General features: G+C 47.4%; 2 protein-coding genes across 2 annotated transcripts in view; one reads left to right on the top strand and one right to left on the bottom strand.

Annotated features, from left to right (window-relative positions):
- CS (citrate synthase) overlaps positions 1-2,263 on the top strand; it is a 39,093-nt gene extending 36,830 nt beyond the window's left edge. Inside the window, exon 11 of the mRNA XM_063119822.1 lies at positions 736-2,263. Coding sequence (XP_062975892.1) covers positions 736-906 — 171 coding nt within the window. The 3' untranslated portion in view covers positions 907-2,263. The remainder of the gene's footprint in view (positions 1-735) is intronic.
- Positions 2,264-5,461: 3,198 nt separating this feature from the next.
- COQ10A (coenzyme Q10A) lies at positions 5,462-25,978 on the bottom strand. The gene is made up of 5 exons (XM_063119831.1): positions 25,837-25,978; positions 16,530-16,691; positions 14,100-14,292; positions 13,786-13,887; positions 5,462-11,666 (listed from the first exon to the last, which is right to left on the bottom strand). Exons 1-5 carry the CDS (start codon positions 25,914-25,916, stop codon positions 11,499-11,501), a joined length of 705 nt encoding a protein of 234 aa, XP_062975901.1. The 5' UTR covers positions 25,917-25,978; the 3' UTR covers positions 5,462-11,498.
- Positions 25,979-27,163: the final 1,185 nt, after the last annotated feature.

Raw genomic sequence — 27,163 nt, forward strand, 5'->3', positions numbered from 1 at the left:
GTTTTAATGCCCCTAGGACCACTGAGAACCAGAAGATAGCAGACAAATGTAAATTCCCCATTTTTGAAAATATGAAATCCAGCTGTTAACTCAAAAGTATCTCCATCAAGGGTGAAAACAAAAAGGGAGGCAAACTCCGGTGCTCAAAAGAAGAACATTTATGGCGTTTGTTACACACAATTTTTTTCCCCAAGCACTGGAGTTTGCCTCCCTTTTTGTTTCCAGTTCCCGGTGCCTTTTCCCTGACCATCAGCAATGAACCTGACAGGTTCTTTGGTTGGTGGAAAACAGAATTAGAGATCAATTAGGCTGTTTTTAGAGTAACAAAGCTGGAGGTAAATACATATGTTACGCTATGTACAGAAGAGTCAATAGAAGCCAATTTCGGTCCTTTTTTACCTAGCAGTTACGGTTCATGTAGGGTGAGGCTGAGATGACTGGGATTGGGGGAGTGGGGATCATTTCACGAGAGTCTCTCTCTTTTCTGTATCTGGACTAACTTGGCCATGTCTGGAGGTAGATTACGGTGGTCTTGAGAAGCCATTTGGTATCAAATCAGGTAGATATCAAAGAATGAAGGGATAATCAAAACAGGACGGTGGCTATGAGTTAACTGGGGTTGAGTGGGACATGAGGTGTATTTTTCCCTGGCTGTATACGGGGTTTTTCTCTTGCCTTCTTTGGCTGTCCTCTAACCATGACCTCTCTCTCTCTTTCTCTCTCTCTCCTCTGCAGTACTATGGCATGAAGGAGATGAACTACTACACAGTGCTGTTTGGGGTGTCTCGGGCCCTCGGTGTTCTGTCGCAGCTCATCTGGAGCCGGGCACTGGGCTTCCCCCTGGAAAGACCGAAATCCATGAGCACAGACGGGATGATGGTGCTCGTGGGTGCCAAGTCTGGTTAAAGCCAGGGATGTGGCAAGGGTTAGCTATGGAGGGAATGATAGAGACAATGCAACTTTTTGTGTTTGTTCAAAGGGCCTTGAAAAGATCCTTCCTTAGAGGCACTGACCATCGCATTTTTTTTCAGGTTATTTATGGGATTAAATTCAGATAAAAACTAGATACTTATTTACCACCACCCCTCACCCCACCCCGTGACCTTAAATACCACCTAAAGCTAGATTCCTAAGTGCAGGGCCCAGGCCAGCTCTTCCCAACCTGAGCTGATGCCCCAGGCTAGAGAGAGTGTTGCTTCCCAGCTCAGACGCTGCTTCCTTATTGCCCCCTGTTGCGGGCCAGGAACAGAGGATCCTGCCCCATTCACTATCATGTCATATCACAGGCTGCTTTGTTCCATGGGTGTCACCTTCCAGCTCCATGCAGACTGGATGTCCTGCCTTTGAACAATGTCCTCCTCTTTAAGAAGGCTTGCAGTTTTGCGGGGTGGGGGGTGGGGGCGGTCCTTTCCCTCTGGATGTCTAGACCTCTTCCCTGTTTGTATCTTCTTCTCCTGCTGTTACAGTGAAACGGTGGGTCGGTGCTTTCCAAAGGTAAGCGCAGGGAGGGCTACAGCTCGACTCCTTCCCTGTGTTCTGGGTAAGGATAGCTCACCTCTTTGCCTATCAAAAGAGGGGCAGTGCTGCCCTTTTCTCCCGCCCCCAAATGCCACAACACTTGATTACCCTGATTTGCATTGGGGTGCTCAAACCCCTTCCTGGGGACCAGCACCCCAAAACCTTCATCTTCAGTCAGATGGTATTTTGTTCCCAAAGGCAGAGTTGCAGTGAACAACTCCTTCTGTCAAGGACAAATGATCGCCTTGTCCCCTCCTATTTGGCCTGAGGGCGTGAGAGAAGAGTGTCGACTTCCTCCTCTGTTCCCCCCCCCTTTTTTAAAAAATGACTTCAGTGTCAGAGCTGTGGTACTGAAAGGTTGGGGTAGGGTGGCCCAATTATTTAAGAAGGCGTTGATAACATTTCCAAAAGGGCAGTTGTGATCCTGTTGCCATGTGGCTCTAAATTGGCTAGCCATAATTTCGACAGCAGTGATAATGAAGAGTAGAATCTGTCTCCTGGCCTCCTTTCCTCTCTAGAAAGGACTTCATACACTCCTACCAATGTTTGTTTTCTCTCTCTGTGTGTTCGTGTGAAACCCTTTGTCCTATAGCCACAAAAAAGGAAAAAAAAAGGAAAGAACCTCCCTGCCCACATTCTAAGTTGAAGACACAGTGTAAGTGGCTGAGTAAGCATCAGCGTTCCGTTTGCAAACTTCAGGTGGTTCTGTACAAACTGCAAAATAAATGTTTTTATTAACAAGTTACGGAAATGAAGTCTGTCTCTGTTTCCCAGTGTTGCCCGCAGGCCTCACTGGGCTCTGGTTTTGCCCCTGAAGCTTTTCATCATTGCTTCCGCTGGCTTGCCTGCACCTCTTGTCTTGACCACCATATTCCCTGGAGTTGCTACCTGCTCTGGGAAGCCAGCCTCAGAGAGTCAGCCCCCCCCCCCCCCCGGCCCCTTGAGTGCTGGAGACCGCAGCAGCCACTGTGATGAGAATGCTTTGTGATCCTCGGAGTGGGTGGATGGGTGCTGCTCAGGGGAGTGCCCTGTTATTCTAAAAAAAAACAATAATTTTTAAAAAGTGAGCGCAAAACAAAGTTGATGCTGGAGCAAAAGGGAATCAAACTAAGGTGGGAGTATTGGCAGGTCATATTGTTTAAACAAAGGGTTGGATTCAGATTTAAGCTGGGTCATTGCTGCTGGCAGGAGTGGACTTCCTCACAACAGCCCCCCTGAAAATGCTACACCGAGTCAAGAGAACCTGCTCAAAGGGGTGTGGGGGAGGGAAATCCCCAAAAATCAGGTGACGAGACCTGCTGTCAACAGAGCCTGGATCCAACCCGAAATAGAATGAGTGCATTGAAACAAAATAAAAAAAATAATTAACCAGATTGAATTAATTCAGTGCTCCTTAATTACTTTTAATTTTAACGAAATCACACTGGAAACTGGGAGGCATGGTGGGGGGAATATTTGAGGAAAAGAAAGCAATGGGAAATGGCTGCTGAGGTCTCTTAACAAGAAAGTTAACAGGGAATGGTTTTGGGTGGTCCCCCAACAACAAGCTTCCGCAGCCCCAAAATAAATGTTCCTAAGTTTCTCAACAATGAGCAGTTGAGAAGTCTGTCCTGACTTCAGCAACTTCAATTTGGGCCTATACCCATTTCTGTTTGGGAGTAGAAAACCTTCCCTTGGAAACAGGATGGAAGGCTAGGAAAACCACAGCAGCAATTGCTTCTCCTTTTGATGTTACAGCCCAGAATGGTTTGGTTTCCTTTAACATGTATGCCTGTGCACAGAGTAGGGCCTCTGTAGATGTTCAGAAGTTCCAGTGAATTCAGCAGGGTTACACACTTCAGAGTAAGATCACAGCCACCTGTTTTTTTGTTCGGTTACCCCGGCTTTTAAAATACACGCACACACTGGACCGCTGCCTTCAAACGAAGTTGTATGCGGTTAGTAGCATTAGTAGTTTGCGGGAGTTCTGCGAGGGGCGTATTGTGACTGGAACATAGCCAGCAACCTTCTTCTGCGTCAAGATGACTGGTCCATTTGGTTCAGTATTCACTGGCAGCAGCTCTCAGACAGGCGTCTTTTCCCAACCTCTGCCACTGACCTAAAGCCCTTCCCCATTTTGCCCATACTTGGTATTTCACAGGCACAAAGGTGGCCGGTACTGAACTAGATCTAACTGCAACTTGCAAGTTGTCACTGATCCACGTCCATGTAGAAATACAGCCCAAGGTGTGCAGGAGGAACAATTCCAGTTTTTTCTTGCTGCAGACCTTTCTTTGTAGCGTGGATGTTTCAAATCGCAGCTCCAAGCCCAGCAGTGCCCCTGGTTGCTCCTGGGTGAGTCTCTCCTTGCCCTTGAAGGGCTCCGTGCACATGTTGGAAAGAAACCAGCACCTGCTGCCTCCGGAGCGAGGAGACTGACTGTTCTAAGCCCAGCCGGAATGTTGTTCCCAGAAGGCTTCTATAAATAGCCCTGTCCCTGGTGGTTGTGCCAAGAGTGAGCCTGTGCTTTTTGAGAGTGCAGCCCTGCTTCAGCAAAGTATGCTGTAGGTTAAGCCTAACCTAGGAGCAGAACCAGCAGCACCACAAGGCTCATGTACACCATCACGGAAAGCACATGATGCCGTTCTCCTTCAGATCTTACCAAGTTGGTAGTGCAAGTGATCATGTGTGAACATCTTCCCCCCAGCCCTGTGCTTTCATATGGGGAAGCCCTCGATAGTGATCTTTCACCTCTGCGGTATGAACTGGTAGCCCCAGAAGGACTGCAGCAGGTTTCCCGAGTGGGCAACTTCACTTTTGCTGGGAGCTACTGCAAGAAGCCACCCATCGCTTGGGCCCAAGTCTGCTGGATTTGGGCTCAAGGAGAAGGGGTAACGGGGCCTGGGTCGGTCATCGAACCAGAGGGATATAATCCTTTATGAGCAAATAGATAACGCACAAGAAAGGCAGGTGATCCTTTACAGTTCTGTAACTACGTGTACAGCACTGGCTGCCTGTAATGCAGAATCGAGTGCTTGTCCAGGTTTCATTTTAAAATAGCTTTGTTTGGGAAATGGTCACAGCAGATAGCTGGAGTCGTCTTCTTCCAACCTGGGCCCTGTCTTAGGTGATACTATGACAATTGTCAAGGAGGGAGGGTCAGTTGTAACATCTACACCAGGCTTGTATTCTCTAGGTTGTTTGGATTCCACCTCCCATCATCCCTGGCCATGCTGGCTGGGGCTGGTGGGAATTATAGCCCAAAATACCTGGAAGGCTCATCTACAGCCTGAATAGTTTTGCAATTACTTCTGTTCTCCCTTCTCTGACACACTGGGTGCTACATATCTGCTAACTACTGCAAAGCACAGCATCAAGTTCATTTGGATAAATTAGGTTTATTGCTCACCTTGTTCAATATCCCTCTTTTCTGAATGCAGAATGTGGTTGTCAAGTGGGAAATCTTATTTCCTAGATGTTAAAAGCTTTGGGGTCTAATTCTTGGGGGATGCTGGGAGTTGTAGTTTAACACATCTGGAGGGTACCAGGTTGGGGAAGGCAGCACTAAAGCAAATTTCTTGTCCCATCCCACCTGGAGCAATTTCAGTGGGTATTAGTGCCCCAGGTGCAATCCAGGTATGGAAGGTGTGTGTGTTATAGAAGAACAAGGCATGGTGGGAGATTCTTTGCCACCTCCATTGCTTACTGAAGATTTTTCCATAGTGCCTAGAGACTGTGGGTGGAAGGGTGCTATTGCACTCCTGTCCTGCTTGTCTGTTCCTGGCAGACAACTGGTCAGCCACCGTGTGAACACAGTGCTGGACTAGATGGACCCTTGGTCTGATCCAGCAGGGCTCTTCTTATGTTCTTAACCCCTATGCACCTTTGCATCACCATTACCACCACTTATTACAACCCCATAACATTTCAGTCAGGTTAGTCATCTTTTGCAAACATTTTTTATTGGTCTATAAAAAGGCTCTGGGGATTGGTTCTGTCTTTGAACATTCTCAGATTTTGCAATTATCAAATAAGATTCACAGTTAAAGGGTAGGGCAAAATAATTATTTTCTCCTACTGTGCATGATTTCATCTACTCTTCCCCTTAATTTTCCTCTGGAAAACATCCCCTTTCTTACAAGCTGAGGTAGCACATACCAGGCTAAGGAGCATATGAGGCCGCTGGAGCCGGTATGAAGATCTACACAGGTAAAAGCAGAAGGCACTGCAACATTGATCATAGATCTGCTTTGCCCATGGAGAGCAGCAGGTTCAGTTGTCGAACACAGAGCAACCTGGGAAGCTGAGAACTCCAGGGTCCTTGGATGAGGGAGGAGAGAGACACTAAGAACCATTTTTAAAGGAAGGTACTCATACAAGCAAACCACAAGTAATGCATTGATGGTTTTGGGCAACAGAGAGAGTTCTAAAGGGCCAGCATGAGTTCCACTAGGGCACCCTTACCTAGCGCCCTCCTGATGTGTTAGAACTACAACTCCCAGCTATGCTAGCCAGGGGATGCTGGGAGTTGTAGTCCCAAGACATCTGAAGGGCACTAGATTGGGGACGGCTGCACTAAGGCAAAATATCTTGTCAGTACTTGAGGCTGAGCAAGGATTGGCAGGAAGCCTGAAATCACGGGGGAAAGTTTAAACAAACACCTAACCCTGACACATTAACTTAGTTTTGTTCCGACCACAACCGAAGTTAGGTCAGGCCGAACTTTGCATCCCAGTTTTCAGCGGGACTCATGACAGCACACTCTAGTTTGGTGCTACTTCTCTCTGTCCATTTAACAGGGAGTAATAGGGTAGGACGACAGAAAATGCTAGCCATGACGCAAGGATCAGGTGTGCAATGATTCCAGGTAATAGCAGAGCTACTAGCCTGTCTCCTGGTGCTTGAAGAGAACAGACTAATATATTGCTAGATTAGCTGATCTTTCAAGAGCCAGAAATAACTTGCTATGTCTTGGTTAAGAATATCTAAATTTGGTCCCTGCTTAGCAAATTAATAATTATAAGGTTGCTCCCTTTCACCTTTAGGTGGGAGTCACCAGAATTGCAATGAGCAACTTGCATTTCATTTTTTTCATTTTAAAAAAAAGCAAGTTTCTAGTCATGGCTGTGAAGGAGAGCTCAACCACCGTGAGAAAACTCAGGGATCAAGGAAGTGCTAAATAAATTGTTTGCTAACAAGACCAGCTTTGAAGAACACTCTTTTGGGACAGAAATCTGCCTGCAAAGAGCCTACTATAAGTTCTGTATTCTCTGAACGCACAGCGTTGTTCTCAAGAATCTACTGTCAAAACAGAGATGCAGGTTGCACATCCACAAAAGAAACCAACTTTGCAGAGTAGTGCCCGGCTGGGAAGCAGCTGTTTGTATATGGTCCATAAAAATTTTTTAAAAAAAGTCATGCCAAAGTAGGCACAAAATAAATAAAAACGAAGTCCTATGGTCTGTATAAGTTATGCAAATTGGGAAAAATGCCTTTTAAAAAACTGCAGAGCACAATGAAGATCTAATTCAGCCACTTCTCTGGTTTCTGAGTTTTCTTTAGGTATTGCTTACAGGTCTAAATATTTTGTTCTAGCCCATAAGAACTAGGAACTTGCATTTTTTTTAAAGAGAAAAGATGCGATTCTGCAGAATTCTGCACCAAATACCGCATTCTGCCTATATTTTCTATACTCCTCTGAAATAGCACGTTGGTATATCACCTTACACCAAGGAAGAACAAGCTAATTGTACTCAAAAACTAGCTTACAAATAACCAGCCTTCTCTTTCAATACCCAGACTCTGAAACAGCCAGGCAATTAAGTCTAAATAAATGCAATGCTACGTGTTTACACAGGAGTAGATCCCACCAAGTTCAATGGGTCTAGCTCCAGAAATAAGCACGAGAAGGATTGCAGCCTTTGTTAGAAAGGTGAAAATCCGTGACTTTATAGTAAGATTGCCAGACCGTGGAAGAAGTGGTATCTGCTTGGATTATTCCTGTAATATCCTTCAGTAGTCTTCCCCAACCTGGGCACCTCCAGATGCGCTGGACTACAACTCCCATGATTCTCGGCCAGCATGGAGGAAGTCATGGGAGTTGCAGTCCAACATTTCTGGAGGTGCCCAGTTGGGAAAGGCCATGCTTGAATGTACCAATTGCTTTAAAATGCTTGATCCACTTATGCTTCTAGCCACCCTTTATGGTAGAAGGCTGCTCAGACATGGCAACGTGACCCCCAAATTCTCCTTTCAACATAACTGAGCCTCAGATAAAACATATGGGTTCAAACTAGGTTATCTTTAAAGCATTGAGGGATCTGCTTTTCCTGCATTGCTTCAGTTGCTGTGCTAGACACATCACGGGATTGAGATTCAAGGACCTGTTGCCACACATACGGACCAAAAGACTTCACATTTGGGGCCATCCCAATTGCACCTCAATGCATGCATGTCAGATATCAATAGGGTGACCATATGGAGCCCTGCCTTCTTGACCAGATACAACAGAGAGCAGGGCTCCTGCAGCTTTAACTGTTGTGATGAAGAGGGAATTTCACCAGGCGCTGCATGCATCCAAATGACACCTGCTGAAATGCCCTTTTCTATACAGCCGTTAAAGATTCAGGAGCCCCGTGTCCTCCTTCCCATATGGTCACCCTAGCTAACAAGGGGAACTAAGCAGGAAGCTGCCATCCTAACGCTACAGTTTTTCATTCACAGAATGCTCGAGAGAAGCTTATCTTCATCCAGGGCTTTTTCCCGGGTATCTGGGACCCCTTGGGATGGCTTCTTCACAAACATTTATGCCTCTTTAAAGAGGAAGTGAGCAGTTACTTGATCAGACAAGCATTCTGGGAAACACTGGCCTTAAAAATGCAAGCCTTTCCTTCCCTGGAGGGTTATGAGTGTGCACACTCCATAGCAAAGCCTGTTTGTCGTGCATACAGGGGAACAGCAGAAACTGGGATAAAGAGCAAGTAAATAGTTTCAAATGGCCCCAAACGAACCAAGACTCCTTCAATCAGCACATTTCGGAAGCAGGGGAAAAGGAGAGGACCGTTAAATATGAAAGGTAAGAGTTTTTTGGTGGGTGGAGGGGGGAAGGCTGTGGAAACATCTCCACAAAAGACACCTATTATCATGCAATGCCAATTCCAGATGACTACAACCCAACTCTGCCCTGAGACAGCTGTCATTCAAAACCTAGGTGGTGGAATAAGACTTGGAGGAGCTGCCTCAAAGCCAGGTTGCTAAATCGGTATACGGCACGGCAGGTGGGCGGTTGTTCCTGGAGTCGTGTCCACGCTAGCCTCTCCGCAGATTCAGAAATAGCAGACATCCCCAGAAAGCTAAGCGTGGGACCTTGCCTGGTGGCAAACCAAAGGAAGCCTCATCCATTGTACCGTGGAAAAAAAGCAGGCAGCCTTGGGGGGAAAAACCCAGCTGCATCAACAACTCAGGTATCCATGACACAGGACTGTCGGAGGAGCGTTTTCCCTGTGCCCGCTTGCCACAGTGGCTGCTTGCCACCCGCTGCCCAAGCATGGCAGGCTCTGATCTGTGACCCATAACCCATAACCACCCCCACTTCTTGAAGGGGAAAGCTCAGAGAAGAAGAGGTTTATCTGCAAGACAAGCCCTGGTTGGACCATTTGCCGGAGAACCTCTCCCTCCCTCCTGTCCCCAACTGCACAAAGTAGAGGCATTGCAGCACAGCAAGGAAGATGGCCAGATTGCTGAACAGGGGCATAGAAAAGCAGGGCCCAACGTTTAGCCGTCTGCGTTAGTTTCCCCGACCCAACATTTATTCATTCTTTATTAGTTACATTAATACCCTACGCATCCATTAAAAATAAAATATCCCCCAGCCCTCCTCCCAATTCCCTGCATACGGAGCCCAGAGCCTCACAAAGCCATGGTCAATGGGAAGCTATGGAAACAACATACAATGTGATCACTCTCGCTCCCACACTCGTCCAATGTTACATCTCCATGAAGGCATGCGCGTGCACGCACACACACACGCACACACACACACACACGAACCCAGAACATACAGCCTGGTGCCCAGAATGCCCAAAGCCCACATGGCACGGAACAGCCCTTGATACGGCGAGTGGGACATGGGGGGGGGTGCTGACTCAGCCCCTCCCTGGGCCCCTGGCTGAGCCAGCACCATCCTCCCCCACCCCTGGCAATCAGGTGCACACACGGTTTGTGCAAAATGTGCATCTAATGGAAGTAACACTCCTTTGCAAAACAGGGAGAAGGTATCGGGGTTACAGCAAAACCGGCAGCACAAATGGATCTCAGAAAAGGGTGGGGGGATTTGGAGAGGCTGACGAGGTAATGGATACAGGAGGTGGTTTCTGGAACAGCGGCTGGGCAGACAGGGTGACTGCAGCACCCGGCTTTCAAAACTGGCCAAGCAATGGAGCTTGGCAAGATTCAGAACTGTAGCCGGGATCTGTGGATACCAATTATGTCCCTTCCCTCCTGCCGGCTGCGTCGGAGACGGCGGGGCACTTACTCCTCTCTCGTAGCCCACTGCGGGTATTTCATCTTGCGCGAACTACACAAGGCCGATCTCTCCTGGTATGGAAAGATCCAGATCCAGTGGGAGAGGAGCCACCATTCTGGGGAGGTGGGAACCTCGTCCCCCAAAGCTGCAGCCCCTGGCCTGTTCATGCCGTTTCCCTAGAGACCCTTAATACAGAGCAGCAAGCAACTATGGGGCTGGAGGGAAATGAAGGCACCTGCTAGCTCACACAACGGTTCCACCGTCTCGCCACCTCCCATAGATGCCTCGGTCACCGCACGTCCCTAGAGAGCACAAGACACCAAATGCTGTGGTTCTGAGAGAGGAGTGACATTCCAGAGTATCCGACATCCAGGAGCTCTGGCAACCCAGACTTTATAGAAGGCTCCGGTGGCATTCCAACAGGGAGTGGTTGTTCCCCTCCCCAAAATGCACCCACTTGGGGGCTTCTAGTATCCCATTTTAAAAACTGTCCAAGCTCCCTGAGCCATGCCTTCCTTCGCCTTACGTTTGGCACATCTCTCCTTCAAATCTCAGAACTCAGTTGCACTCAGCTACCAGCCCAAATTTGGCATCCACGGGGTCAGCGGACTGGGTGCCACTTCCCCCCACAGCTTAACTACAAACAAAGCATACGGTATCAGTTGGGTGAGAAAGACGAGGCCAAGACGGATGCAAGAGCGCAGAAGGCCTGACGGCCGCTTAACAGAGCCTCAGGGCAGCAACAGCCTCTCTCCCCTCCACCCTCCTCCATAACAGAGACCAGCCACTCGGCTCTGCTAGACTGCTTGCCTCCCTCCTGCTACATCCGCCCTCCCTTGACGGGGCTCCAAATCCTCCCTCCAGAGCAGGGGTCCTGCAAACCCAACCACTAGGGAGAAGTATCGGGAAACAGGTACAGCCTTCTCCCTGCAATCCTTTCTATTACCAGGAAGCAGCCCCAGTCAGGCTGGCTTTTTTGTTTTTTTTACACACATGATTTAAGAGGCACAGTTTCCAACAGGCTCAGTCACTCAGCACAGAAGGAGAACTTGATGACACATGCGCAAGCTTCTGCCACCTCTCCCCCGCAACGAACAGGGGTTGGCACAGCCTAAGGCAGCCACACTGGGATATATGATTGGTGGGGAATGGGATGGAGGGGCAGGGGGTTGAAAAGAAGGAGTGGGGGGGGAGCTTCAAATAACATGTGCTACAAAATATATGTAGGTATGTATGAACGAATGACCCAGCATAAGAGCCCGTCCAGGCAAGAGAACGTGGAGAAGTTGCTCCGGAGGTCACACGGCAGCCTGGCCCTAAGTCTCGTTCATCACACCAGGCCCAGTGGATAAATTAGACAGGATACCAGGAGAAACCAAATAAATAGAGAAAAACAAGAGAGGCCGGGGGAGCCACAAGAGCTCGGCACCCCCCGGCCCAGAGTGTCCGCGGGGCCACTGGAGCAGCGGGGCGGCCTTCACGTCTGGTGGATCTCATGGAACATGAGCTCGCGGGGAATGCGGGTCTCGGGACCGTAGTTCTTGGATGCCCGGCGCTCAAAGGCCGCCACCATCTGCTTGACCACCTCGTCGAAGAAAACCGTGGCCAGCTGTGAGTGGATCAGGGAGCGGAACTCGAAAGAAATCTGGGGAGAGAAGGAGGAAGGGAGAGCGTGAGATGCAGGCGGCCCTCGCTTTCAGGCACGGGGGGAAAATAAGAGCGAGGGGAAGCAGCGGTCAAGCGCTTCTCCATCACGCCTGGATACAGCTGCCTGCCGCCAACTGCCCCTGCAGAGGACTTCAGAAGAAGAAGAAGAAGCCGCCCTAAGAAGCTAGTGCCGGGACCTGCAATTTTTCTTCTCCCTCCCAATCCCTTCCTTTTCACGTTGCATCTTTTAGATTATATGCATGTGGCAGTCTTATTATATGCATGGGGCAGTCTTATTGCTTAGCTTTGTGAGCCGTTCTGGCTGAAGGGCGAGATAAAAATGCTATAAATAAATACATATAAATGTAAATAAATACAAAGAATTGAGCAGCTGAAGCTCTTTTCAACAAGCTTTAATCTATATAAATAGTGTTTGTTTGTATGACCGTGATGGATTCGGAAACCTTCCAACCGATTCTCATGAAACTGTTAGGATTTGTTCTACCTCTATCTGGGATAGTCTTCAGCAAAGTGAAAATTCCGACCATCATCTTGAACCAAAAAGGCAGCAATCAAATCTGCAGGCAGTGGGAGAAGTGTTGTGTTTCTCAGAACACTCCTGCTTTCGATGGGAGGCAAATGACGAGGCTTGCTAAGTAATCCACAAAGCTTTTATTAAGCAACAAACGTCTCTTTTACCTGAAGTGAGTCTAACCTCTTGGAAACGTCCCCCTAGGCAAAACTATGCAAACTAAGCAAGACAACTGTCCGCTCAAGAAGAATAGGAAGCCACTTCCCAAATGCCTGTAACTTCAGAGAGCCTGGTGCGGAGGAAGATTCTGGCGTAATTGAACCGACTTTCTCACACCTTCCTTCTGCCCTGTGCATTTGAGCTTCCAGCGGACCCTAGCATCAGCTAGCTTGGCGGGGTGCTCTCCTCCAGAAGAAAGCTCACTTCCCACCGAGTGTGTAGGATTTGGCCTTGAGGAGACAAGCTCCGGAGAGGGCTGACTCCCAGGTGGGGAATCGCCCGTGAGAGCTTCCTCCTGCACTGGTACAGGCTGGCTGGTGTCTGGCGCTGCGTCTTCTAGTTCTGAATCTGATTCTGATTGATTACCTGAAACATCATCTCCCAAAGCAGGGGCAGTAGGGTTAGACATGACAAGAAGATGGAGAGAGATGTGGGGGCAGCAGAATTCTCTCTCTTTCTCAATTCTTCCCATCCTCTGATGGCCTGGAGAGTCCCCCCAGGACAACCTTCACCAACCTGGGGCCATCCAGATTTTGAACTACAGCTCCCATCACCCCAACTACTTGCTAGGCCTGATGGGAGCTGCAGTCCAAAACATCTGTAGGGCAGCAAGTTGAGGAAGGCAGCCTTACTGGTTGCGGTAGGGCAACGGCACCATCTTAGAGACTCTTACCCAAACAACAGAAGAGGTCTCGGGGGCAGCGGTGCATTACCAGAGGGGAAGAGGGAGGAAAAGTGTGGGGCTTGCGCTCATTTGGCACCTAAGACAAGCACTTCGCCCTGCCTCGTGATCAGGTTGGCTCCATCCAATAATAGGGCATTACTTCATTAGTCCTGAAGTGTCTTAGTACAGCAAGGGGAGGGGCACGCGGCTGCTGGCTGGGATTATTCCGGGGCTGGGGGTTGGGGCAGAAACAGGCCCATCTCTGCCTTGTGTCCCACTCTAGATAAATACAAGAAGCTGGAGAAGGAAGGAAGAAGTCCAGCATCCCACAGCAAGTATACCTTCCCTCACAGGAGCTCACACTTTGAGAATCATGATAGAGGGACTCGCTGGAGGTCATGTTCATTAAGCAAAAATGGATGTTATGGTTCTCATTTGCCCTCTAAGAGTTAGGGAGCAGATCCAAGAGGCATAAAACCTCACGCATGAAATCAGGTTCTTGACTACTTGGGGACATGAGCAAAACATTCCATTCTTCGGCTGACTAACGCTTGCCGATAATGTTCTGGGCTCTGCCCCAGGCCAGCACTTTGCTTTCCTGTTTCAAAAGGACCGGCCCACCCATGACAGCACAGACTGACCAAATCCTTCCTGCAGGAAGAGCCGAGGGGGCTGGGAAGGCTTTTCGCCACACGAGCTCACCGAGAAGTCCACCGTGCACGTGCGAGGGTAGCCTGGGATGCCGGGGCTGAAGCGCCAGCTGGTCTCCAGGTGGTTGAAGAGCTTCCCATCCGTGCAGACAGCCTGGGAGAGAGGACAGGGGCAAGGTCAGAGAAGGCCTTGGCTAGCAAAAGTCCAGGCCCACCCAGATGATCTCACACGAGAGCATCCAACCCTATCCTCCTCGCTCCAAACGCAGCTCGGTTCACCCATCAGCCAGTTCACCCATGTAGGGTGTTAATCGTGTGGCCCTTGTGGACAAATCTGGACTGCGCACACACACACGTAGAGCCCACCTTCACTAGATGAGGCCGCACCAGCGTCACAATGGATGTGTAACGCTCCACAACTGGAGGGAATCCAACTTCCAGCTGGGCCTTCACATGGCCTGTGCGCTTGGAGACCACCACTGATTTCTTGCACCAGGGCACAAATTCCTTGTATTCGTCCACATTGGATACAACGCTGTACATCTCCTGCATGGAGTAACTGCAAGGAAGAGGAGAGTGAAATCAGGAGCCAAGTGACGCGGACAACCTTACAATGGCAGTACACTGCATGCATCACAGGGGAAAGGCAAAGCATTTTCTAACTGAACTGTCCAGGGGAGCTACCGAAAAGAGGGTACTCAGAAATGGAACACGTATGCACGTCTCTGAAATACAGGAAGGTGGAAACTCGCTCTTTGTTGAGCTCTGAGCTATCGTGCTCAGTGTGTGTCAAAGACAGAGAACTTTCCAAGTAGCTTTGCCTCCCCCTCCTCAAAGCTAAGGCTTTGGTTTTCATTTTGGGGGTGAGCGCGGCGGGAGGTAGGGAGATACAATGCAATTTGTATGCTTTATTCCCCCAACCTAAGAGATGGTTTCAGTAGAAGGCATCAGGATGGAGCAGGGACACTGAATTGGCCGAGGAAACAGGCAGGAGAAGGATAACGGGAGGGGTTGAAGGGCTAAGACCTCTCGCCATACCAACCCTGCCCATAAAATTTCACAGAGCTTTAACCAGCCGGTCTCAAAATCTAGCTTTCCAGTTCAAAATCATGGAGACTGCAAACTAGATGTGCTTTGTTACTGCAGAGAAAACCAACGAAGTAGGAACCTACAGCAAAAGACGCAAGAGGCATTTGGGACACAGCAATAAATGGAAACATGCATGATTTGTGCCCACGTTCAGAGCTTTGAGTATTTTCGTGCAGAGGGAGATGCCAAAGTTCAAAGTGAAGCAAACATCCATAACTGCTAAACCACAACATATTGAATGAAGAGCTCCAGAGCTTTTGTTATGCCAAACACACCTTTCATATCTAATGTAACCCTTCAGGGGCAATAATAAAGTCATGTATCCTGCATGGATGGGGAAGTTTTCAGAAAGCGCCATATAACTGCAGAAATTGGGTTTCCTGATAGCAAAATTTGGGAGTCTGTGTACAAAATTTATTCTCATCAGACAGACCTCTGTACCCCACACCTTGCTATCAGGATATACACATATTTCATTCTTACATTTATTCATCCAAACCTACAGTAGTGCAGAATAGAGCACTAAAGTCCTAAAAAAGAAGTTGTGGGTGAGGCCCAGTACAACTAACCCCTTGATCCTAAACAGGTTCAATTAAAGAGGACTATCTTCTACATAAACACAGTTAGGACCATTGTTTAAGTAACTCACTCAAACACACACAGAGAGCTAAGAATACAGAGCTCTGTCCCTGTGGCCCAAAGCTGGGAAACGTGTGCCCCTCCAGATGTTGCTGGATTGCAGCTACCATCATCGCTCAATCATCAGCTATGCTGGCTATTGAACAACATCTGGAGGGCCACATGTCAGGGCTTTTTAATGTTGGAAAAAAGGTGAGTAGGGGGAAGGGATGTATAAAACTAGGTATGATGGGGAAGGCATTCAACAGAAAGAAGTTTCTCTAGAGCCAGTATGGCCTAGTGGCTAAGGTGTTGGACTGGGTGTTGGGAGATCCGGGTTCTAGTCCCCACTCGGCCATGGAAACCCACTGAGTGACTTTGGGCCAGTCACACACTCTCAGCCCAACCCACCTCACAGGGTTGTTGTTGTGAGGATAAAATGGAGAGGAGGAGGATTATATACGCCACCTTGGGTTCCTTGGAGGAAAAAAGGTGGGATATAAATGAAATAAATAAATACATCTCTCATAATACTAGAAACCAAGAGGGTGATCAAATGAAGTTGAATACCACGACAGTCAGAACAGACAAAAGGGAGTACTTTTCCACAAAGCACACAGTTTGCTTATGGAATTCACTGCCACAAGATGCGGTGGTGGTAACTACCAACATAGATGTCTTTTAAAGGGGGATTAGACAAAGGCATGGACTACAAGGCTATCAATGGCTACTAGTTGTGGTGACTATATCTTACCTCCAGTAGCAAAGAGAGTATGCCTCTCAGTACCAGGTGCTTGGGAACACAAAGGAGGGGCCTATTTCACAACGGGCATCTATATTATGCTTGTGTGCTCCCCAGAGACATCTGGTTGGTCGCCATGGGGAACAGGATGCTGGACTTGACAAGCTTTTGGTCTGATCCAGCAGGGAAGACTCTTGGGTTCTTAGCCCACTATATTAATAGTCTCTCAGATCAGGCAAGCATAATAGTCAAGTAAAGGATGTTTGTGCAATTCTTATGAGTGATCTGAGAGAATGCAGTTTTCCTCCGAGAGCCCATTCATCCTCCTTCAAAATGAATCTGCTCACCCAATGATCCTCCGCTCCGAATATTCCTTCCGTTTATTGGTGAAAGGCGCTGTAAAGTTGATAAATGTCCGGCTGTGCTGAACACTAAGATCCCAGTCGAGACTGTTGATGGCACAGGGGGCTCGGATCATCAGAATCCCACAGGACGGCATGTACCTAGAACTGAAGAAGTCCCTGAGGTTAGTTTGACTCAACAGCTAGGACACCCAACTCCACCCTCCCAGAGGTTCATTCCCATGCCCTTGACCTTGGATGACCATCAGAAACCAAAGCAGGAGCATTCACCCAACACTTTACTCAGTGGTAAGTTACATCTTCTGAATCTGAGTCCTACATTCATATAGAGATGTGAAAGCCCAGAAGAAAATGGAAACATTTGGAAAAAACATCCCGTCCCCGTCCCCGTCCCCATTTTTTTCAAAGCCTCTTTTGGGTTTTTTCCCGAAAAATTGAAAAAAAAAATGAAGAAAAAATGGATTATGGGAAGTTTTATTTTAGCATGACAAATAAAATGTTTAAGACAAGGAGTTCAGATATTTATTTCTCCAAATGATTTCTAAAAACTATGTACAGTATCAGATTATTACAATTTCTGTGCACGAAGGACAAGCGAGTCCTAGGTTGGAAATTGAGACTACAACTCTCAAATGCAAGAGCAAGATCCATTTCTGCCTCTAGGGGGCACTGCCACTGAAGCAGAGACTGAAACTGAGTGACAGCTATAGCTCAGAAAATGAGTTTGATTAAATGTCATGCATATTCATTGAATTTTGGTCCCCCTTTTTTTTCTCAGTTCTTTCTATGGAAATGAATGCTTTAAGTCTGCATGACACTGTGGAGGACTAGCAGAGACATAAATATTTTTCTTTGTTACTTTGATGGTTTCTTCTGTTTGTTTTTAATTCTTTTCCCCCTGCTCCTCATAAACTGGCAAAACCAAAGAGGTTCCTTACAGTTCAGGTGTTCCTAACAGTTCAGGAGCTTGTAGCTCCATTTGTTTCAAAAAATATTATACAAATTCAAAAAGTAAATTCAATTTGTAATAATTGTTTGAATACACTGTACTTTTATATAACAAATGTAATAATTTTATGCCAAACCAACTTGGACATAATTACATTTTATGTTCCTAAAGTAACAAAGTGACTTTCAATCTGTAAAAAGTGCTAATATTGCATTATGTCAGTTTTTCTGAAAATTTCCATTTCCTCCCGAACCCTCTGGAAAAAAACACCTTTTTTCCCCCCCATGGCTTCAAAATTTCTGGAAATTTTACATCTCTACATTCATATGACATGATGGGGAAATTCAGACACATCTGACATATTGGCTACATTCGGACAACACAATAGCCAATGCTGGGTTAATAGCCAACTCGATGCTTGATTATTGATTGGGTACTCCCCACACAACATGTTTATAATCAACCGTGGTGTGGATGGAGGCCAGCACTGAGTTGACTATTAGTCAATGGTGTGTTTTATTTGATTGACACATCCCCCACCCTCTCTCCCCTGGTCAGTCCTCCTGCTGGTATCCCATCAGCCATTGCAATTTCTGCCAGCTGGACTAGAGTGGCAGCCACTGCTTTAGTCACTCTTGCCAGAGGACTCTAGTCACCGAAAATAACCGTGTGTGACGAAATAGTCAACGGTGCCCAACAGACAGCTCAATAACCAACAGTTGCTCAAATAATCAACTCCACACAGAGTTGGTTATTTGAGCTGAATAATCACTCATTGTGTGAAAAAGTCCTGACAGATGACACAATAGCCAATTGTTGACCATTTAACCCACTGTTCACTATTTAACCCACCGTTGGTTGCTGGGTCATCCGAACCCAGTCACTGCCTCCATGGCTGGAATTAGCAACTGGCTTCTACAGTACAGAACCCTCATCTCTAGGGCAACTAACTTCCAAGGACAAAGGCCCCTGTTAATCTAGAGCCTCCTACCTCAACCCTGCATACCTGACAAAACCCATACACACACACACAAAATATCTCTGCATGTGTGTGAGTCTTCAGCACTGTAGACATGCAATACTCATTTGCTAAGCAACGCAGACAGTTCACTGTATACAGACTTCCACTGCTGTCATAGAAAACAGTTCACATGAGAGGCATCAACTTTCATCTAATAGTACATAGTAGGGTGGTTGTGGCATCCTCTTCGTTTCTGCAGAATTCCCCTGACCACCATGCAGCCCTCTGTAGACTTTGATGAGCCACCCTAAGAACGGGTGTGGCCATTTCCTCATGCAAAACCTCTGTCATCCTGAACATGAAAGGATGTCAGAGAAATGAAAAATTACCATGTCTGCCTATCAATTGAGACACAGGCCCAGTGATGCTTGCTTGGATGGCATGTCTTCTCTCTCCCAAACCCCCCCTTCCCAAAACCAAAGAAATTTGAAAGTAACTGAAAAGTGAACAGGGCTTTTTAAATAATAATAATAATAATAATAATAATAATAATAATAATAATAATGGTTATATAGAAGGACAGGACACAGCAACCTTTCCACATCAGGTGCCCTCCAGATGTTTTCAACTTCAAATCCCATCAGCCACAAACAGCAGAGCCAATGCTCAGGAATACTGGGATCTGCAGCCAAAAACATCTAGAAGGCATTAAGAATATAAGGGCATAAGAGCCCTGCTGGATCAGAACAAGGGTCCATCTAATCCAGCATTCTTTTCACACAGTGGCCCACCCGTTGTTGACCAGGGACCCACAAGCAGAACACAGTGCAACAGCACCCTCCCACTCATGTTCCCCAGCAACAGGTGTACATAGGCTTACTGGCTCTGATACTGAAGGTAACACATAGCCATTCTAACCACCTTTTAAGGACATCCAAATTGGTGACCATCACCACATCTTGTGGTAGCAAATTCTATAGTTTAACTAAATGCTGCGTGAAGATGTCCTTCCTCTTAACTGTCCTGAATCTCCCACCCATCAGCTTCATGGAATGACCTCGGATTCTAGAATTATGAGAGAGAGAGAGAGAGAGAGAGAGAGAGAGGAAAATGTCTCCCTATCCACATTCTCCACATCATGCATAATTTCGTACACCTCTATCATGTCTCCCCTTAGCCCTCCTTTTTTCCAAGCTAAACAATCCCAGTTGTTGTAACCTTCCTTCATAGGGCAGATGCTCCAGTACTGAGTCGGGGAAGGCTGAGAAGGGTTAAGAGGCAAAGGTGGCTTCTTTCTTATCAGCCTGTCCCAGAGGCAGCCATACACCCCTAAGCCTAACTAGGCTACGCTCCTCTTAAGTTGTGGGCGGCGATTTCCGCTTCCCACAAGCCTGGCTCAAAACGACATGGGAGAAAACATCAGACAGGGTTATACAAGGCCCTCTGCACTTCCTTCAGCCCCGGCCAGCTTCTGTGTCATGCAAAGCGCCTGGCTGGCTTTGACGTACACAAAGCCAGCTGCTGAACCCTCCCTCCGGGCCAGCTGAGCTGCCCTGACAGCCAATAAATGCTCACAACACCCTGTGGAAAATCTACCCATGGCAGCAGGAGTTTAGTTTTCCTCCCTGAGGGGAAGAAAGAAATGCCCATTGCCTGAGCTGGAAGGGCTGCGGGCTGCTTGCAACCACGGTCTCTTTGTTACCAGGGGACTGAAGAAACTTTCCTCAGCATTTCCTGCTCCCCACCCCAGTCTTAGGGACCACTACCATGGTCCCGAAGCTCGGCATCTCTTCAGAAAGATTAGCTGCAGTCAGATTCCTTTAAAGCCTTTCCCCAAAAGAGAAGGAAAGAATATAAAATTGCTGAGGGGCGAGTTCCAACGTTCAGCGCATGCCGCACGAGCAATAACTCTGCTACACATGGCAACTCAGGCAAGCGCTTTTGGCGCAGTTACAGACCATGCCAGGAGGGAGAAACCGGTCTGAGGTTGAAGTGGGTAGGTGTGGGTGGGTGGACCCGGCAAGGTGTCGCAAGGCAGCAGAGGTCTATTTGCCAGACGCAACTCAACCCCAAAAGGATTGCCTGTGCAATAGGCAAGAAGCATATTGCGGCATGTTCAGGGACAAAGGGACTCCAGAAAGAATGGCCAGTTACAGTAAGAGCTGCCCGGCAGGTTAGCAAGGACATTTGTTTGGGATCACTGCCAAATGAGCGATTGTGAACAAGACTATTATGTAAGGAAGTTGAAGCACAGGAAATCCAACCCACCCCAGCTGAAATCTAGGACTTTTAATCTGGGCTGAGAAAGTGCTCAGAATTCTCTGGGGATTAACCCTAACCCAAACCCCTCAGCTTATGCCCCATAAAGAAAACGGAGGCGCTGCGGCCCACATACTGCCAGCCCTCACCTTGGGTGCACAGGCTTTTTAAGTTCTGGTCTCGAGCCATGCCTCTAGAGCCCTGGAGAGTTTTCCACTGGACCTTTGGCCCTGCTGATGAAATCTCAAGCTGGTGCCTTCTGTGGCTCAAACCCAACAGACTGGCACAGCAAACAGAAAAGGGGAAAGACACAAATATTGCAGAGCCACTGGCCACCACCAGCCCACTGAACAAACGTCCCAGAAACACTTGGCGCACACAGATCCCTCTGGACTCATGAGCCCTTAGTGTCTTTTCCCAAAAATACCCCAACCGTTTCCAAAGTGGGTTATGACCCTTAGGTGGGGAAGGTATTAGCTCTAAGCAGGGTTTCCAATTTAAGAAACCAAGGGTGCAATCCTATGCATGTTTGGACAGAAAAAAAGTCCTACAACTCCCAGCATTCCTCAGCCAGCTGCCTGGGGAATGCTGGGAATTGTAGGACTTTTTTTTCTGTGCAAACACACATAGGATTGCACTCTGAGTGTCAGCACTTCAGAGTTCTCAAGGAAAACTGGTGGATTCCACACCCATTCGCTAAAGTCAGATGTTGTGTTGATCTTCTAAAGAACAATAGCTTATCTTCCAACATCTTTGTAATATTTTCTACTCACATTTTAATCCAGCTTTTTAGTCAAACAGGCTCCCAAACTAAGCAGCGTACAACATTAAAAACAGTCCAATTGAAAATCGACAATAAAATACTATCTTCTAAAAAAATCACAAGATCAACACAACTTCGAAGCAGCTTGGAATAGCTATCCAAGAGACACATGTAGCTTTAATGAGAATGGAACACATTGTGCTTGCTAACTAATCTTCACAATCCCCCAGCATTATAAGTTATCCCCAGTGTATAATTAAGGAGGGAAAGTGAGGCAGGGAGGCAAGGTAAATTGCCCATGACAGCAGAAGAGCATCTGTCCAACCCAAATACAGATTCTGGATTGCCCCCTCCTGCAGCCTGCTCAGAGTCAGCTGGGCTGTTCAAGCATAACTCAAAGACTTTCAGATCTAAAGCTAAGTTCAAGGTCATATGAGGAGGCTGTAACTTGGAAAGGACTTGCTCTAGATCACACTGGGAAACCAAAACCAAACACAGATCTGAATTTGGGAGTCCCTTACAAACATCCTTACAACTTCCACATAGCAGAGTCAGAGAGTGATGCCCAATTGTGAGCGTTACTGGACACTTTGCACTCAAACTTTTGGCACAAATTTAGAGACACTTTTGGAGAGAAAATATGGGTTAGGTGAAGAAACATTCTCCACTACTAAAAGTTGACTGAAAGCATTGAAGTCTCCAAATTAGCCGTTCCCAACAAGGTGCTGTCCCTTCAGCCCCAGTCAGTATAGCCAATGGTCAGGAATGATGGGGGTTGTAGTCTAAAACAACTAGAAGGCATCATGTTAAGGAAGGCTGCTCCAAATGGAAAATATCCACCAAGTTGGGGGAGAAAATCCTACCCCAAAAGGAGGAACTCCAAAGCACTTCAAATGCATTAATTCAACAGTCCTTACAAGAAGCCTATAAGACACTGAACTCCTGACAGACGGGAGAGGTGTTGAGACTCAGAGACAATAGCTTGCTTAAAGCCACCCAATGAGTACACAACTGAGTTGACATTTGAACCAAGGACCTCCAGCTCATAGGTTATGCTCTTAACCACTACAAGAGCTCATCATACTAGCTTAAGGGAAGAGTACTCTTCTTCCCAAGATACAGGCCACTTCAAACACAAAAGCATCAAATGCTTTGTCTTAATGGGCAATTTAGAGCATCAGATACCTAAATATTACTGCAGCTCCCCTCAGATCTACCTAGGGAGTGTCTTCACAGCACTGCGTTCCCTTAAAATCCTACAGTATCGCAGTGGTGGGGTGGGGACAGTAAGGAGTGCAGGCTTTCTGGGCTGTGTCAGCAACCTCTAAGCTCATGGAGCCCACCCTCTGCCCAGCCCTACCACAATCCCCTCGACCTACCGTGAGGCTTGATCTGCCCCCAGAACACCCTCAGCTTCGCTACGCAGCGAGGTCACCACCGAAAGACAGTGCAAAGGCGATGACCTCACATTAAAAGGAAAAGCCACAGTAAGCCGTGTGTGTGTGTCTGTGTGCTTCCACACAGTTTCGCCAGAAAACCCTGTGGTGGGTGCGAGTTGGAGGCTGCATCATATGAATGACACAGTGCCACTTCGCAGCCACCACATGGTATACGGGGCATATAAATACCCACCCCCACCCCCACCTGGAAGAAGAACAGCAGCACTTCTCATTGGAGTCACACCTGCGTATGCCAATTCGTGCCTTTCATACAAAAATACAAACAAGATCTTGCATCAAAAGGCATTCCCCTTAGCAACTTGATCACAACTGATGTGGTGGTCTCCATCACTCCAACTTCCTCACGCACTGTGAAGTCAAACATTGCATTACAGCACAGGCACACATGGGCAACCTCTGCAGCCCACCACAGGTGTCCGGACCTCAGAAGCCCCATCCAAACTCCCCCTATGCTGCTGCCACCAACAATTGCGCTGGGGAAGAAGGCCCACAAGGATGACACTCCTGACATTTATTTATTTATTTATTTATTTAGAATATTTATATACCGCTCCTCATTGAAAAAATTTCGGAGTGGTGTACAAGGTAAAATGAAAATAAAAACAGAATAAAACAGTTAAAACAAAATTTAAAAAGAAGCAAAAACAAAACAAAACACAACAACACAGAAATCCAAGGCTGCATGTTAAGAAAGGCTTCTTGGAATAAAGATGTTTTCAGGAGGCGCCGAAAAGAGTACAAGGTTGGAGCCTGCCTGACCTCCAGAGGCAGGGAATTCCACAGGAGGGGCGCCACCATGCTGAAGGCTCTTCCCCTGGTGGATTCCAATCGGAGGATGGATCTATGTGGAACCACCAGGAGCAGGCCCTCGGATGACCTCAGTGACCGGGCAGGTTGGTAAGGGAGAAGACGCTCTCTCAGGTATCCTGGTCCCAAGTTGTTTAGGGCTTTGTACAAAAGTACAAGAACCTTAAACCTTAAACTTACATGCCTTCTTCCTCAGCACACTCTTGCTCCTGACAGCCCATCAAACAGCTGCTCAAAAGTCATAGGTGTCTTGAGTCAGAGGGAGCCAAAGTCCATGCCGGAAGTGGCTCTACTGGCACCAACTCTTCCTCAACTTTAAAGCCCCATCTGTGTTTGCTAAGGAAACACGCACCACCAACCTTCTCCAGCTTGAACGATAAAAGGACCAAAATGCAGCATTGTCATGTCAGCTCCACGTTCTGAATTTGGGACTTTTTCTGTTTCATAGAGCCAACACAGGCTTCACAAACTTTAGTGACACTTTACTAACATCAGTCTCAATACAATGAACAACTTCCTTTACTATAGGCATGAAGAGAGCTAGTTGCTCCTACGCTGAGGTCTTGCCTTACTTCCATCTCTAATAAACTATGCTTAAATAAACCAAGGGGAAGCAATCTGGTATGCGCAAGATCAGTGTCTTATTCTACAGAACCTGATTCAAGAAAAACCGCCAACAAATAGCTCTTCACTCACAGCAAAGACTCTGCAAACAAACATAAACTGAAAGAATGCACGAATTCACTTACACACCTTAATTGTGAGTAAAAACAAATGTGATGGGTACCCAGAAGTGATCACCAATACAATTGCCGAGGGTGACTGTGTTTTTCATTCTGGTGACGAGAAGCTTTCCTTTGTATTTTGCTACAGGAATTACATATTTTAAAAATGTCACCAGCCAGAGACCATGACAGACCCTCTTTCAAAATGACCATGCCCTTAGAAGAGCTCTCCTGGATCAGACCAAGGGTCCTTCTAGCCCAGCATTGTTAACTCAGTGGCCAACCAGCCGCCCATCAGTGCCATAAGCTGGAGGAGAGGAATTGTTACTAATACACATCTACTTGTTGCACACAGTGCACCCCCTCCACTACAGGAACACAGCCATGAACAGAACATCTCCAGCCATTGGGGAAACCAACCCACATGGGAGTCCCAGCAGATGCTCATTCCCCACTCATTTGTGTGCTTTCTTCTAGTAAGCTTTCCCCACTGGCCTTTTTGTCCTGCACCCTCTTCCTTCCACAGTCTTGCCTCCTAACTCGCAAATCCTACCCCTTCTGCTACCCTCCAGATCCCGGAGACCCTCCCAGGAAATAACCCTCCCAAGCTCCTTCGCACAGACATAACCAGTAACTCCCCACAAACTACCACTATCTTCCCCACTTAGTCCTCCTTCCTCAGTGGAGGCGTATCCTTTTAAACCTCTGTTTCTCCTTCCCTTTCCAAGGCCTCTCCTTTTGCCATTTGCTCCTCTGATGACCTTCCATAGGCAATAGAAGCTTCCCCCCCCCCCGCCAAACTCCTCGGTGGTACACAACTGAATTAAGGGTCAAAATAAGGGGCATCTAGCATGACTGTGTATTTTCCCTATTGCGACCCTATTTCCATATCCCACACTCCCTGCATAGGGTGGTTCCCAGATGTCCCCTGTTAAGGTTAATCCATTTTCAGTAGAACATCATGGAAGCCACTTATCTCACACAACAGCTCTAAAGCGTTTAGCGTGTCCACTTTTTCCATTCTACATCTCCCCATCCCTATGCTATGCTATACTTTTCACAGCTGCCTGAAGAGCAGAAGTTCAACAGGTGAATCTTTTCACAACATGGAGATGGGCTGATAGAAGTGGGGGAGCTTCACCTGTTGAATTTGCCTGTCAGGCAGCCGTGTAAAGCACATGAAAGAGAGATGGCCACATTAACCCCCCTGTATTTTGGGGGGATCTGATCTTCCAGCCGCTTCGTTGTCCTCCCCTACTCCAGTTCGGCTCCTCCTCCTCCTCCTCCTCCTCCCCACCCATCTGTCTCTCCCCGCTCTGTGCCCTGCTCGGCTTCTGCTGCTTCTCCTCCTCCTCTTTCCCCGCTCACCAGCCAGTCGGGGGCGCTCTCGGTCGCAGCCCTCCTCGCGCTCCCAGTTGCAAGATTTCCCGGAGCCGGCGGGCCGCCATGAAGGGGGAGCCTGATGGAAATGCCCGACTCCCGGTCGTCTCAGTTCTGCCAGTCAGCCAGACACCGGCTCCGGCCTCCGTGACCCCTCACCCTGCGTACGTCACAGCACCGTCAGTGCGCTGCCGTACATGCATCACACTCATGGAGAAAGCGTCGGGGAGGAAACGAGCGCAGTGCATTACGGGAGTTGTAGTCCAAAAGCCACACCCAAACGAATGATGGGAATGGTGGTTTTTCTTTCTCTTAGAGGCTAAGGCGCTTTAGGAATTGCCGAACCTTTCCCAAGTTGACGCTGTGACGTGTCCCGAGAGAACGGAGGAGGGCAACTTTCTGGCCAATCACGTGCCGTAGTTGTTCATGGGAAGTTGGGTTTAGGACTGCCACTCAACAATATAAAATATGCCATGGAGATTTTCAGGGGTGGGTGAAAGAATGAGGATGCATGCATCTTTATTGTGTGCAAATAGGATTGCTCTGTAAAGAGGATTTTGGTTACTAGTTCAGTTAACGTGTGAATGCAATACAGAACCACATGGGTGTAATTTGGTTATGTATTGGGGGACAACCTCACAGCGTCGAAACAGAAACACTGCAAAATCTCTTGGTGCAGAATCCAATTCATGCTGGAAGTTGTAAGATTTTTTCTGCCTAAAGCCTGTATAGGATTGCACCCTTAATGACTTCTATTTCTTTCAATTACCCTTTAAGACTATTCTTTTAAGGTATAGCCCAGGCCCAGCAATCTAATTGGTACCTTTTTCTGAAGCTGTCAAGAAAGGTACTTAAATGAAGGACATTCATATTGCATTCTGTATGGAGTTTGACTAAAGGAACAAAGCAAGGGGCACCCAACAACACTCTTGTGGGCTTGAAAATAGTGGATGAATAATCCTGACGCCTGGCTATGAACCTGCAGTAGAGATGCAGTGTAACAAAGGTGGTGTTTTTCATGATGCATATGAAATATGCCCTTGTTCCTAAATGCAGTAAGTATGACTGAACAGCATGTTCCCTGACTGGAAGTTGATACACAAATTGTTACATAGATACAGGGGAGTGGTGAAGTTGCAAGAATGATGTGTTTGGAGATGGCCATCCTGAGTGCACCGTATTCCTAAACCCATTTAATTTGTCGTAAATTTATCATGGAATTTACAACCAGAGGTCTGTGTTAAAGATCACAAACGTATAGCTTGATCCTAAACACATTTACATGGAAAGGATCACAGCATCACACTGTGAGCCC

The sequence above is a fragment of the Elgaria multicarinata genome, chromosome 3, assembly GCF_023053635.1.
Source record: "Elgaria multicarinata webbii isolate HBS135686 ecotype San Diego chromosome 3, rElgMul1.1.pri, whole genome shotgun sequence".
NCBI classification, from domain to species: Eukaryota; Metazoa; Chordata; class Lepidosauria; order Squamata; family Anguidae; genus Elgaria; species Elgaria multicarinata.

Excerpts from the sequence above, each read along its gene's own strand:
- COQ10A (XM_063119831.1), bottom strand. The coding sequence starts at position 25,916 with ATGGCGGCCCGCCGGCTCCGGGAAATCTTGCAACTGGGAGCGCGAGGA. Across the intron at positions 14,293-16,529 it reads TCGGAGCGGAGGATCATTGG|TTACTCCATGCAGGAGATGT; the intron begins GTGAGCAGATTC and ends TCTTCCTTGCAG. Across the intron at positions 11,667-13,785 it reads CGTGCACGGTGGACTTCTCG|ATTTCTTTCGAGTTCCGCTC; the intron begins GTGAGCTCGTGT and ends TTCTCTCCCCAG.